The sequence below is a fragment of the Grampus griseus genome (assembly GCF_964374135.1).
Source record: "Grampus griseus genome assembly, chromosome: 4".
Classification (NCBI taxonomy): Eukaryota; Metazoa; Chordata; class Mammalia; order Artiodactyla; family Delphinidae; genus Grampus; species Grampus griseus.
In genome coordinates, this window is record NC_138997.1 from 46,179,939 (window position 1) to 46,193,020 (window position 13,082).

A 13,082-nucleotide genomic window follows, 5' to 3' on the forward strand; every position below is an offset into this window, starting at 1 on the left:
ACAGGCTCCGGACGCGCAGGCTCAGCGGCCACGGCTCACGGGCCCAGCCGCTCTGCGGCATGTGGGATCTTCCCGGACCGGGGCACGAACCCGTGTCCCCTGCATTGGCATGCGGACTCTCAACCACTACGCCACCAGGGAAGCCCGAGGACTTATTTTTAAAATGAAAAACTCATTTCCTTTTTCTTGTTCACTTATGTTGAATTTTTCCGTTTTCCCAGATTCTGCACCAGTATTGTGGCTCAGGACTCCAAAGGCAACATTTATCATGGCCGGAACCTGGATTACTCTTTTGGAAATTTCTTACGCAAGTTGACAGTGGATGTGCAGTTCATAAAGAATGGGCAGGTATAATCTGTACAGTGTAAGATTCAGAAATCAGAGAGACTTGCTAACCCAAGTTAGCCGTCACTTGGATGGTCTGCAGCTTAACTGTATTTTCAATTTAAGATACAAAAAACGTCACCCTCCTGGGAAAACAAAACCACAAGGGAGATTTACATCAATTATGCTTGTAGAAACAAGGGTCATTTATTATTATTGAGAATCTACTTACAGAGGTCAATCACTTTTCCCTAGGGAAATTTCTATGGGTGTATGATTGGTCTCCATTTATGATGCTAAATCAGCTCTTTCCTTTGCTTTCCCACGTTCAGGCTGCTTCTAGAATAGAGGGGCTGGGTCGTGTAAATGTCTAGGAACACCTAATTTGGGGATCTGACAGTCCTGGCTTTGAAGTTTGCTTCTGTCCCTTCCTTTGTGAACTTGGGAAATTACTTCAACCCATTTTGCAGATTACAGCCCAGAGAGGTTAATAACTACTTTATGGAGATAGTTATAAAGGTTAAATGAAGTAATCGATGCAAAGCATATGGTAGATGCTTGATAAATAGTGGCCAAATAATAAATAGTCCTTCACTCTAAAAGTATAATTGACCCACACTGCTCTTATTTTTTTTTTACTCTTATTTTTGATCTTTAAGCAATTATACATATACATCATTTTATTTTCATCATAGTTCCTTTAAACGTACAGCCTAGTATGTACTGTTGTCACATTTCTGTGTAAATATCTAGAGAGATAGCAGTAATCAATGTTCATTGTGTACACAAAGCATGTCATTGCATGAAACAGAACAGAGAATGCAAAAGTCAGATCTTGGCTTTGGGGGGACACTGTTTAAGGACTTTATTTAGTTTGTTCTTTGCATTTAGGGGTTGAGTCACAAATACTAGAAACTCATTTACGAAATACTCAGATGGTCGTCTGCGTTTACAAACAAAACCTTTCTCATAAAACATTCAAACGGTACAGAAATATTTAAGGTGAAAGTTTCTACTTTCTCAATTTCATTCCTTTGTCACACTGCGTCCAATTTTACTTCACCACTGTTACCAATTTAATTTGTAGTTGAAGATTTACTTCACCACTGTTACCAATTTAATTTGTGGTTGAAGATTTACTTCAAAAATGGTTTTAAGTGGTAGCAATGACAGAATATCCGTGAAAATAAGTTCTGAAAGGACATCTGCTAAAATGTTCGTAATTATTACTGAATAATAATAGGGGACAACAATTATTTTTACTACTTTATGCTTTTCTCCATTATTCTACAATGAGCAAAAATTCTTAAAAATCGGCAAAAGGTTAAATGCAATAAAAGTAATTTCACCTGTTCCTGCTAGACTCGCCCTAACTAACAGGTGTTGCTTCATTTGTTTCTGTTGCTCCTGGAGCTCTCATGGGAAATGGTCTATTGGTGTGGCTTATCTCAGTGCTTAGGCTATTATTACCGAATTTAACAGTTTACACTTGGGTATTGTCTTTCTGCTGAGGGCTCCTGGCTAATAAATTGCTTTGCTAAATTAAGAACAGGTTATTCATCCAATAATGAAGCCCTTATTCTTATCTAGCGTTCATCGTTTTAAAAGTATTTTCAGATACAGGACCTCCTTTGATCTTCAGGATAGCCCTGCGAGGCAGGCTTAAGTCAACATTTCTATCCTCATTTTTCAGATGAAAGGGCTGAGACTTACAGAGACTAACTTGCTCCACTGTCACAGGAGGAGATGAGGCAGAGGTGGGACAAAACCCAGGCCTTCAGCCTTCAAGTAGCTGTCTCCCCAAAACTCAGATTGTAAATCACAGTCTCCCGCCCCACCTAGGGCTTTGTTTATGTTAACTGACCTGGCACAGACGGTTGGAAAGCATAGACATTTAGAAATACAGTTTTTCAGAGCTACAAGATACAATATCTTACAAATAATATAATTATTTGTAGTTACGTGTTATAAAATATCGTGGAAGCTACCAGGGATTTTGATTTTTGTAACTTTAATTTGCTGGTTCTTCAAGAGTAACACTGATGTGAGGGTTGGTGTGCCATGTGACTGAAGTGACTGTGTGATTACTTTTTCCCCTATAGTTATGTTTTATAAGGGCTTTAGTAGTGAGGTAGACTTATTTCTGTTTTACTGCCATGAATGGAAATGGGGAGAATTCATGGAAGACCCTCATTGAGTCTCGGGGAAGAGGTCATTTATGAAATTAAGACCATTGCATTTTCCCCTTGTAATTTAGCCACTTTATTTTACAACCAGACGAGGTAGAAATAAACAATTAAATGAAAAGTTACTGACTTAAAATTCAGCTTTCTAGGAAAAAAGTAAGCTAGGCCTGTTCATTTCTCAAAATACGAAAGTATTAGTTCATCTTTACTGAACCATGTGAGCTGGGTGTCTGGTATCTGAAATAACTGATAGAGTTTGTTTTTCTCCTCAGGGATATAGTGGTGTCTTGTAATCATTAGAGTTCATTTCCTTCATTTAAAGTGGGAGCAAAGCCAAAAAAAGAAAGAAAGAAAAAAAAAAAGTGGGTGTGAGCCCTACAACTCATGGAATAACCATGAGGATTAAATGAAAGATGTATGTAAAAGAATTTTTTAATATTTAAAATTTAAATTTGATTATTACCGAACAAACAGTCTCACTTGTTTCCCCTTACTTCACAGAGTTTGTGAGATGCATGATATTAATCTCTTATAATCGAGTCAACGTGAGTTTTTAAATGCAAGCCCATTTGCTACTTCTAGGATGGGCTTCTTTTTTCTGCGAGCTTATTGATCCCTTCTCAAAATAATGTTTCGTAAATACATCAAATAAAGTTACGAGATTGCGAAGAAACCAGTTACGTTGAAATACAGCCATTTCAATATTATACTTTTTCTTAACACATTAACTGGTAACACTTAGCAGTGGGTCTAGAAACTACCATAAATTCAGAGTAGTGGTAAGTATGAATGATATTTCAAGATATGTATGTATACCATATCAACACAGGGATGATGCCATCATGTATGTGAAAATACGTGAGTCACAGGCACTTACAGAGGGAGTAAAATTTCAGTTAGAGGCTAGTGAAAATAAAGATGTACCTTTTTTTTTTTCATCTGAGGTCACAGATCCACTTGACTTCTATCCATGGACCCCCAAAGTTAAATCTTCTAGAAGGCTATTTCAGAGTTTTTATTCTATTATGTTGGAACTTGTAAGAAAAAACAATCCATGAGATTGTGGGACAAAACAGGTGATTTCAATGTACATTGGGTTGGCGTGTTGAGATGATGCCTTATCTCTTGATTCCAGATTGCTTTCACGGGAACCACCTTTATTGGCTATGTAGGATTGTGGACCGGTCAGAGCCCACACAAGTTTACTGTTTCTGGCGACGAACGAGGTAATCAAAACAAACTCCTGAGCACTTTCAGCCCTATCCCTGTTCAGTTTTATCCAAGTACTTCATTCACTCACCCAGCAGAACATATGGAACACCTCCCACGCTACATGCTTCCATTCTAGTGGGGGAAGGTGGGCAGTGTGCAAGTAAGCAATGAAGATTATTTCGGCTAGTGATAAATGCTACCAAGAAAGTAAAACAGGAAGATGTGATAGAGAATGAAGGAGGGCGTGCAGCAGGTACTGCAGGTATGAGGTCAGGGAAGGCCTGACCCACATGACCCAGGTGTGCAGAAGCTGGGGGAGGACCATCCCTGGTGCATTCCAGAAACAAAAGACTGTGTAACGTGGTTACAGGATGGAGTAAGTGGGGAGTGACAGTAGAGACAGAGAGGAAGGCTGAGGCCTTGGTGCAGGGTCATGAGGGGGAGTTTGGGTTTTAAGCCAAATGGAAGCCCTAGGAAGAGTTTAGGCCAGGGAGTGAACAGATCTGTTTTACCTTTATATTCTTAACTATCATTGGCTGCTTTGTAGAGACTAGATCATGTTGGGTTAAGATGGAAGCAGAAGACTGGAAACTATTGCAGTAATCAGAGGATATATGGTGGCATTACACAAGTAAAACACTTTAAGGTTTTCTGTGCACTTACTCCTAAGTTTTCTCATTAGACCTTCACAACAGTCCTATTAGATAGGCTGGGTTGATATTATTAACTACATCATTATGCAAAGGAGGAAACTAAGGCTGCAAGATAAAAGGACAGCTGGTTGATGGGAGAGATGGTTCTCAAATTGATCTCCTGGGTCCTTGCCTGGTTGCTCTATTAAATAACCCCACTGCCATCCCCTAAATCTCAGGGGACACCACTCAGTTTCCCAATATGTGGGAAACCCTGAGATAAGCCAGCTCTGGTCTCTGTCTTCAGGAATTGCAACTGAATAAAGGAGAAAGACAGGTACATGGAGTCTCTTAAAGTGTAGTGTCGGTCATCTGATGAACCCCTGACCAACTTGTTGTTTCCTTTGATGTCTTCTTATCTTTTTACATAGGCTGGACCAGGAAGATGCTGGTTAAGGATATATCATTGTACAAGGGACTCAGTTCTTTATCCTCATGTATTTCTTCATCATTTTCTCAAATGTCAGCTATGAGTGAGACTAATTCTCAACCATGGTACCCAAACCACAGCATGACAGTTCCTGAAGTTTTACAGAGAATGACCGTAAACATGTGTAAACAAAATTATTTAACTGATAGCTATGGTATGAGCAGTTTAAAAGTAACTGAGTTATTCTTTTACATACACATTTAATTAAATACTTTCGAATTTCTTAAAAAAAATTTTTTTAACCTTAAGCTAATGAAAGCTAGTTATATCTTTAGTCTGCGAAGACTGAGTTAAAATGCCTGAACAATAAAATAACATCTCTTCTTTAATAGCAATAATTAAGATCCTCAGTTAAGTTTCTGGATATTATGGAGAGGGCCAACAGTGCCTTTAGTATATGAATAAGGATAAGAAAAGGAGGAGGACTAACACATGGCATAGAGTGTGGGAGACCTAACCACCTGCGGATAAGATCTCAGACCCCAGAACCAGGCTGCCTGGGTTTATACCTCGGTGCTATCACTTGCTAGCTGGTGATCACGACCAAGGTGCTTAACCTTTCTGTGCTTCAGTTTCTTCATCTGAAAAACAGAGACGATAATAACCACTGTAGGATGAAATGAGTCCGTGTATGTAAGGTATCTAGAGCAATGTCTGGCACAGAGCAAGGGCCATAGACGTATTTGTCGTTGTTGTCACATCTCTGGGCTGGTCCTCTTCTGAGCCCCAGATTGAAGTGTCCAACTACCTGCTCAGCATCTCCACGCTGATGTCTCCTAGGCATCCCAAACTTAACATGTTCAAGCACATCTCTTGCTCTTTTCTTTTCCCTTTTTCCTGCCCTTAGTAACCTCCTCCACCCAAAGTTACACCTCTCCTAATTTTCCGTGTCTCAGGGAATTGCACTTCTCCTCAACCAATTGCTACCAGGAGAATTCTTTGACCCCTTGGTCCCTAAGTTTTGTCAGCTCTACCACCAAAACGAGACTCTCCCTGTCTGTTCTCTCCACCTTCCCTGCTAGGCTCTCACACCTGTGTTGCTGCCTCGCTGTCCATCTGATCTCCCCACTACTGTTCTCACCCTCCTGTACTTTCTCCACCCTGCAGCTGCATGGTCAGGTTGTTCCCTTGCTTAAAACCTACCATGACTTGCCATTTCTTCTTCTTTTTTAAAAAAAATTTATTTATTTATTTATTGGCTGCGTAGTTGAGGCACACGGGATCTTTTGTTGCAGTGCGTGGGCTCTTGGTTGTGGTACGTGGGCTCCTCTCTAGTTGTGATGCACGGGCTCCAGAGCCCACGGGCTCAGTAGTTGCAGCGCACGGGCTTAGTTTCCCCACGGCACGTGGGATCTTAGTTCCCCCACGGCGTGTGGGATCTTAGTTCCCCGACCAGGGATCAAACTGGTGTCTCCCGCATTGCAAGGCGGATTCTCAACCACTGGACCACCAGGGAAGTCCCTGACTTTTTATTTCACGTGACAAATCCAGAGCCCTGACTCTCACCTCAAAACTCTACGTGATCACCTCCGGCACCTCATTTTCTGCTTCTCCTTCTCCCTCACTCCACCTGGACCTCACTGGCGTTCTTTCTTTTCTTGACAGCTGCCCTGCCTTAGGCTTGACACCTATGCCTTCTGTCTGGAATGCTCTGCCCACCTTAGCTAGATGTCCACAACTCAGAGGGGCTATCCTTACTCTCCTCTCAGAGGAGTCCTCTCTTGTCACTCATGATTACATTCTTGTTTTACTTTATGATGGTTATCAAAACCTTGTTATTTCATGGTACACTAGTTTCTTCTGGTTACTGTTAAATTCCAAGGGTCTGGACCAAGTCTGGATATGGTGGCTAGTAGATGCTTATTTCTTGAATGAAATGCTTATTCCTTGAATGAAAATTTTTCTTTGGAAGTAAATCCCCTACAGATAATTTTAAAGATGTTAAAAAGTATTAAAAAAAATAGGGGCTTCTCTGGTGGCGCAGTGGTTGAGAGTCCGCCTGCCGATGCAGGGGACATGGGTTCGTGCCCCGGTCCGGGAAGATCCCACATGCCGCGGAGCGGCTGGGCCCGTGAGCCATGGCCACTGGGCATGCGCGTCCGTAGCCTGTGCTCCTCAACGGGAGAGGCCACAACAGTGAGAGGCCCGTGTACTGCAAAAAAAAAATAAATAAATGAGCCCAAATCTTACTTAAAGTTATGAAATATATATGTGCTCTACAGTCTTCCAAATACTGTGTTTTTTTTATAAATTTATTTTTTTTATTTTTATTTATTTTTGACTGATTTGGGTCTTTGTTGCTGCGCCTGGGCTTTCTCTAGTTGTGGCGAGCGGGGGCTACTCTTCGTTGCAGTGCACAGGCTCTAGGCGCACAGGCTTCAGCAGTTGTGGCTCACGGGCTCTAGCGCAGGCTCAGTAGTTGTGGCGCACAGGCTTAGTTGCTCCACTGCAGGTGGGATCTTCCCGGACCAGGACTCAAACCTGTGTCCCCTGCATTGGCAGGTGGATTCTTAACCACTGCGCCACCAGGGAAGCCCTTCCAAATACTGTTGGGTCACTTTTCTTATTAGCTACATAATTTCATTTTGCATGAAGTAATATAATAGAATGATTTCCTTTAACATAATTATCATTGTTTCCAGGTAAAAGACTATATACACACACATACACACATATGAAATACATATATACACACATATACACTCACACATATACATATACATGTTTATATGTTGCCATACAATTTGGGCTTCATCTTTGAAAATTGGTTGCTAATAAAATCACTCTTCATCCACCACCATTTCTCCCACATCAACTTGTACTGTGGGAAAGAAACAAGATTTAGGAATTTTAAAACGTGGCTCTGGGGCAGCAACTCGAGCATATACTTATTGTTCCATCCTTGGCAGATAAAGGCTCGTGGTGGGAGAATATGATTGCCGCCCTTTTTCAGAGACACTCACCGGTCAGCTGGCTTATCCGCACTGTGAGTATTTTTCCTGTCGAGCCCACCTCACCCTAATGTCATGTTCTAAACTGTGTTCATGTTGTGATGCTGTGTCATTTAACAATGTTGTTTCTAACGTAAGAAGCTCCTGACAAGAATAAGCATTTAAAGGTTTACAAAATGCCTGTCACCTTTTTTGATAATAAGTACCAAAGATAAAGTGGGACACTAGTTAAAGTGTTAAGGACAGATTTTTATCAGTAGTACAATATTGCAATAGGGAAAAGTGTCCAGCGTGAATGGAACTTAACTTCTACTTGACTGAGTATTTTAAAGGGAGAATGAGGGAATGGGGAGGGGGTGAGGGGAGCACAGTAGAGTCACAGAAGTGAGAAATTAGCAAAAGTAGAAAGGAGGGAGTTGTCCATGTGAAGTAAGTCAGCCTCCTACCCTCCCGCAGAGACTGTGACATAGGGGCCCTATCTTCAGGTATTAGCTGTAAAGTCTTTGGGAAGCCTTGAGTTTTTTCAGGCAGGCACTATAAGGGGGCTACAGTCATCGTAAGAACGTGGCCTTGAGCTGTCAGAAGCTGTGATAGTGTTTGTCCAAGTCTTTATAGGCTGAGGTTAAGGCATAGTTGAGAAGAGGGCTCCAGGAGCCTGGATAGAGTTCGGTCAAGAAGAGAATCTTTGTCATAGGCTAGAGTTTTCCACAACAGCTAATTGAGATAAAAGACATATATTTTTCTGCAGATATAGATGTGCCCTCCTTTTAGAATCTCCAGTTGCAGATATCTTAATCTCCATTTGCAAGTATCTGAATTAGCAAAACAAATGCGTTAGAAGGTAGCTCTACACACAACAAAAGGAACATCAGCTTTAGGTTCCAGGCCACATATAACTTGTAATCTGACCACAGAAAGCACATTTTCAGGAGCACATCTCTGGTGAAAGGATCTGGCCCTGCCTGGGTTTAGCCTTTTTGGCCCTTCCTTGTCCTGCTCTAAATGATCAAGACCCTGTGGACTTGAAATTCTCCTAAACTTTTTTTCTTATATAAATTTTTTTATTTATTTACTTTTGGCTGTGTTGGGTCTTCGTTGCTGCGTACGGGCTTTCTCTAGTTGCGACGAGCGGGGGGGGGCTACTCTTCGTTGCGGTGCATGGACTTCTCATCATGGTGGCTTTTCTTGTTGCGGAGCACGGGCTCTAGGCGCATGGGCTTCAGTAGTTGCAGCGCATGGGCTTCAGTAGTTGCAGCACACGGACTCAGTAGTTGTGGCTCGTGGCCTCTAGAGTGCAGGCTCAGTAGTTGTGGCGCACAGGCTTAGTTGCTCCGCGGCATGTGGGATCTTCCTGGACCAGGGCTCGAACCCTTGTCCCCTGCATTGGCAGGCAGATTCTCAACCACTGTGCCACCAGGGAAGCCCTCTCCTAAACATTTTACTTAAATATTCCCTAAAGATGTTGACAAACTATGCATCTTTCACATATTTTTCTTTCTTTCTTTTTTTTTTTCTGTGGTACGTGGGCTTTTCACTGTTGTGGCCTCTCCCGTTGTGGAGCACAGGCTCCGGACGCACAGGCTCAGCGGCCATGGCTCACGGGCCCAGCCGCTTTGCGGCATGTGGGATCTTCCCGGACTGGGGCACGAACCTGTGTCCCCTGCATCGGCAGGCGGACTCTCAACCACTGTGCCACCAGGAAAGCCCTCAGTGTTTTTTTTTTTTTTTTTTGAAGCTGAATATTTGGAAAGTGATCCCCTTAACCATCCATGCTGCAGACCTATGGAGGTGTTGATGAAGCCCAGTTCAGCTCGATGTTCTAATGCAGCACGCCGTCTTTCATCTCCAGCCCTTTGCCAGTCTATCCCATTGAGCTACAACTCTCTTCCCCATGCCCACTCCCAACCCCACAACCGCCGTTTTCTCTGGTCTGACTTCTGTTTGTCTCTCTGACCTCAGCTCATGCGATACCTCCCTGAGGGACCTTCTCAATGGCCTGGGTAAGGATGGGTCCCCTGCTGTGACTTCCACAGCATCTCCTTCTCCTGTGTTGACACTTATCACATTGTGTCACTATTGCCTGTTGGCTTGATTTTCATCTTTGGAAGTCTGGGGAGAGCAAGGACTGGGTCCATCATATTCATGGCTCTGTTCCCACAGCAGCACAGTGCCTGGCACATAACAGGCATTCAGGAAATATCTGCTAAAAGAACAAATGAATGAAGAAACATGGGGAGATCTTTGCGAGGGTGATCTGCCTCGAAATCATGCAGGCTGTGTTTGGTGAGCCGGGTCTCTTCACCAAAGAGAACTTGTCAAAGTTCTCTTCTTTTGTGAGAAAAACCCTGCTGCTGTTGGCTTTCCATCGAGGCTTCTTCCATCTCAGGAGCCCTGATGACAAGAGAATGCGGTCAGAGCAGTTCAAGATTATAGCCATGGCTTAATAGAGCAGGAGAATGTGCTTTGGACCAGCTGTCCATCAGTTGGTGTGGATAACTGCCGCGTATAATGATGCTAATGCAGGTTTGTTTGTTTTTTTTTGTTCAGACCCTGAGTGAATCAGAAAACTTTGAAGCAGCTGTTTACGAATTGGCCAAGACTCCCCTTATGGCTGATGTTTATTACATTGTTGGTGGCACATTCCCCCAGGAGGGAGTGGTCATCACAAGGAACAGAGATGGCCCAGCAGACATATGGCCTCTAGATCCTTTAAATGGAGCGTGAGTAGAATTAAAGGCTCTGGTCATTTTGTATCAATAATCTTTTTTTTTTTCTTTAATTGGTGAAACTAGAGGTATTTTTTTATTTTTCTAACTTTTTCTTTAGCTATGTCCCAAATGACCTTGGCTAAGACAAGATGATGTGCTGTGTTGCAGGTGGTTCCGAGTTGAGACAAATTATGACCATTGGAAGCCAGTGCCTAAGAGAGATGACCGAAGGTAGTCTCTAAACACTTTCTGGTTTGCAGTGTTTTCTTGCTGTCAGGAGAATGTGCCCCTCTTGCTACGGGAACTGGAGAGGACTATAGGTGCTGTCCCCTCCCAGAAAATGTACCTTAGCCCTTGGCCAGGATGGGAGAGTGTGGTATGTGGTGGAGAGCATGGCAAGGAGCTTCTTGGCAGATGGCTGGGTGTTGGGAAGACAAGGTTGGTTCTGGCCTTCAGGGTCAGGAGTTCTAGATTCCAGCACTAGCTCTGCTGATGACTCACTGGGTGGCCTCTTGGGCCTCTGTTCACCCATCTGTAAAAGGAAAAGATGGAACAAGGTTCATGGTTTTCTATGTAAGACTTTTTGGGAAGGAAAACATTTCCCTGCACTTAAATAAATAAACTTTGGGGGGGCTTTAATTTCCCTTCTAATTTTGAAAATTCTATAATTATAAGTCAGTGCGTCCCCAAAAGGCAAGTAGTTATATATTTTTCCTTGGCTTTACTGACCCGTGTGTTTGGTGGCAACTGTTCAATTCACAGAAAACATTTTCATCATCCTGGCTTCCTTGAGCAGACGGGGTTGAATTAATTCCACCATGGTGGTTTGAGACAAGGTAGCAAACATGCATGGGGGCCAGAATCTGTTTGGGGGAAAGGGAGATAATGAGGCTAGGCCTTGCATTGAGCCTGCCAAAATGAGAGCTTGTGGGATTCGGAGTTTCCTGAAGTACCGAGTGACCTTTGACCATTGTCCTTACAGAACACCTGCCATCAAAGCTCTTAATGCCACGGGCCAGGCAAACCTCAGCCTGGAGACGCTCTTTCAGGTAACTTGTGTCACGATGTCCAGCTTTTACCCAGGATGTTTGGTGTCTTTCTCAATAGTGATTAAAAAAAAAAAAAAATTCTTCCGAAATCAAGCAATATTAAAGTAGGTTTTACCTGGTTGAAAACATTTAAAAGGAAAACATTTTCTGAACTTGTAACCATTTAGGTTAAAGTATCATCTTCACCTGAGTTTTTCTGCATGTTAAAAAAAAAGCATAGTTGTAACGTGTTCATTTGTTTAAAAGAAAAAAAAGGTTTCAAAAGTCTAACTCTGTCACCCCAAGATACACCAAAGTGTTCAGTGGTTATTTTATTCCTATTGATATTCTGCATGTATTTCTCCTATCTTTTAATAGTCTTTTATTTATTATTATTATTTTACTGAGGTATAGTTGGCGTACAACGTTACATAAATTTCAGGTGTACAACATAGTGATCTACAATTTTTAAAGGTTATATTCCATTTATAATTATTATAAGATATTGGCTGTATTTCCTGTGTTGTACCATATAATATATTTGTAGCTAATTTTATACATAGTAGTTTTGTTTTTGGTTTTGGTTTTTTTCCCGCTGCGTTGGGTCTTTGTTGCTGTGCACGGGCTTTCTCTAGTTGCGGCGAGCGGGGGCTACTCTTCGTTGTGGTGCGCGGGCTTCTCATTGCAGTGGCTTCTCTTGTTGCGGAGCACAGGCTCTAGGGCACATGGGCTTCAGTAGTTGTGGCACGCAGGCTCAGTAGTTGTGGCTCACAGGCTCTAGAGCGCAGGCTTAGTAGTTGTGGTGCATGGGCTTAGTTGCTCCGTGGCATGTGGGATCTTCCCGGACTGGGGCTTGAACCCGTGTCCCCTGCAGTGGCAGGCAGATTCTTCACCACAGCACCACCAGGGAAGTCCCTATACATAGTAGTTTGTATCTCTTAATCCCATACCCCTAATTTGCCCCTCCCCTCCTCTTTCTCTCCCACTAGTTTGTTCTCTATATCTGTGAGTCTGTTTCTGTTTGCTGTATACATTCATTTGTATTGTTTTTTAGATTCCACATATAAGTGATAGCATACAGCATTTGTCTTTCTGTCTGACTTACTTCACTAAGCATATTGCCCTCCAAGTCCATCCATGTTGTGTAAATGGCAAAATTTCATTCTTTTTTGTGGCTGAGTAATATTCCATTGTACATGTACACCACATCTTCTTTATCCATTCATCTGTTGATGGACACTTAGGTTGCTTCCGTATCTTGGCTATTGTGAATAGTGCTGCTATGAACATTGGGGTGCATGAACCTTTTCAAATTTCTAATCATTTTTAATATGATTTCTCCTGTGCAGGTTTTGTCAGTGTTTCCGGTTTATAACAAGTAAGTGACATGTTAAGCACGTCTGTTCCTACATCACCCTGGCACAGTAGACTCTCCCCTGCACTCTTTGGCTCAGCAGGGATCTGAGGGCTCCCACAGAGCAGGTTTTCTAGGTGCCGTGGCGCCGGCTGTGACAAAACAGACTCTTTGCTCTCCTGGGACCAGCATTCTAC

General features: G+C 42.6%; 1 protein-coding gene across 4 annotated transcripts in view; it reads left to right on the forward strand.

The window, feature by feature from the left end:
• NAAA (N-acylethanolamine acid amidase) overlaps window positions 1–13,082 on the forward strand; it is a 29,509-nt gene that overhangs the window by 3,508 nt on the left and 12,919 nt on the right. For 2 of the 4 annotated variants that reach the window (XM_082653613.1, XM_082653612.1), the window contains exons 3-9: window positions 222–348; window positions 3,646–3,736; window positions 7,754–7,830; window positions 10,343–10,515; window positions 10,672–10,734; window positions 11,486–11,552; window positions 12,881–12,909. In XM_082653613.1, coding sequence (XP_082509739.1) covers window positions 222–348; window positions 3,646–3,736; window positions 7,754–7,830; window positions 10,343–10,515; window positions 10,672–10,734; window positions 11,486–11,552; window positions 12,881–12,909 — 627 coding nt within the window. The remainder of the gene's footprint in view (window positions 1–221; window positions 349–3,645; window positions 3,737–7,753; window positions 7,831–10,342; window positions 10,516–10,671; window positions 10,735–11,485; window positions 11,553–12,880; window positions 12,910–13,082) is intronic. The other 2 variants (XR_014296678.1, XR_014296679.1) reach the window with 1 other exon arrangement.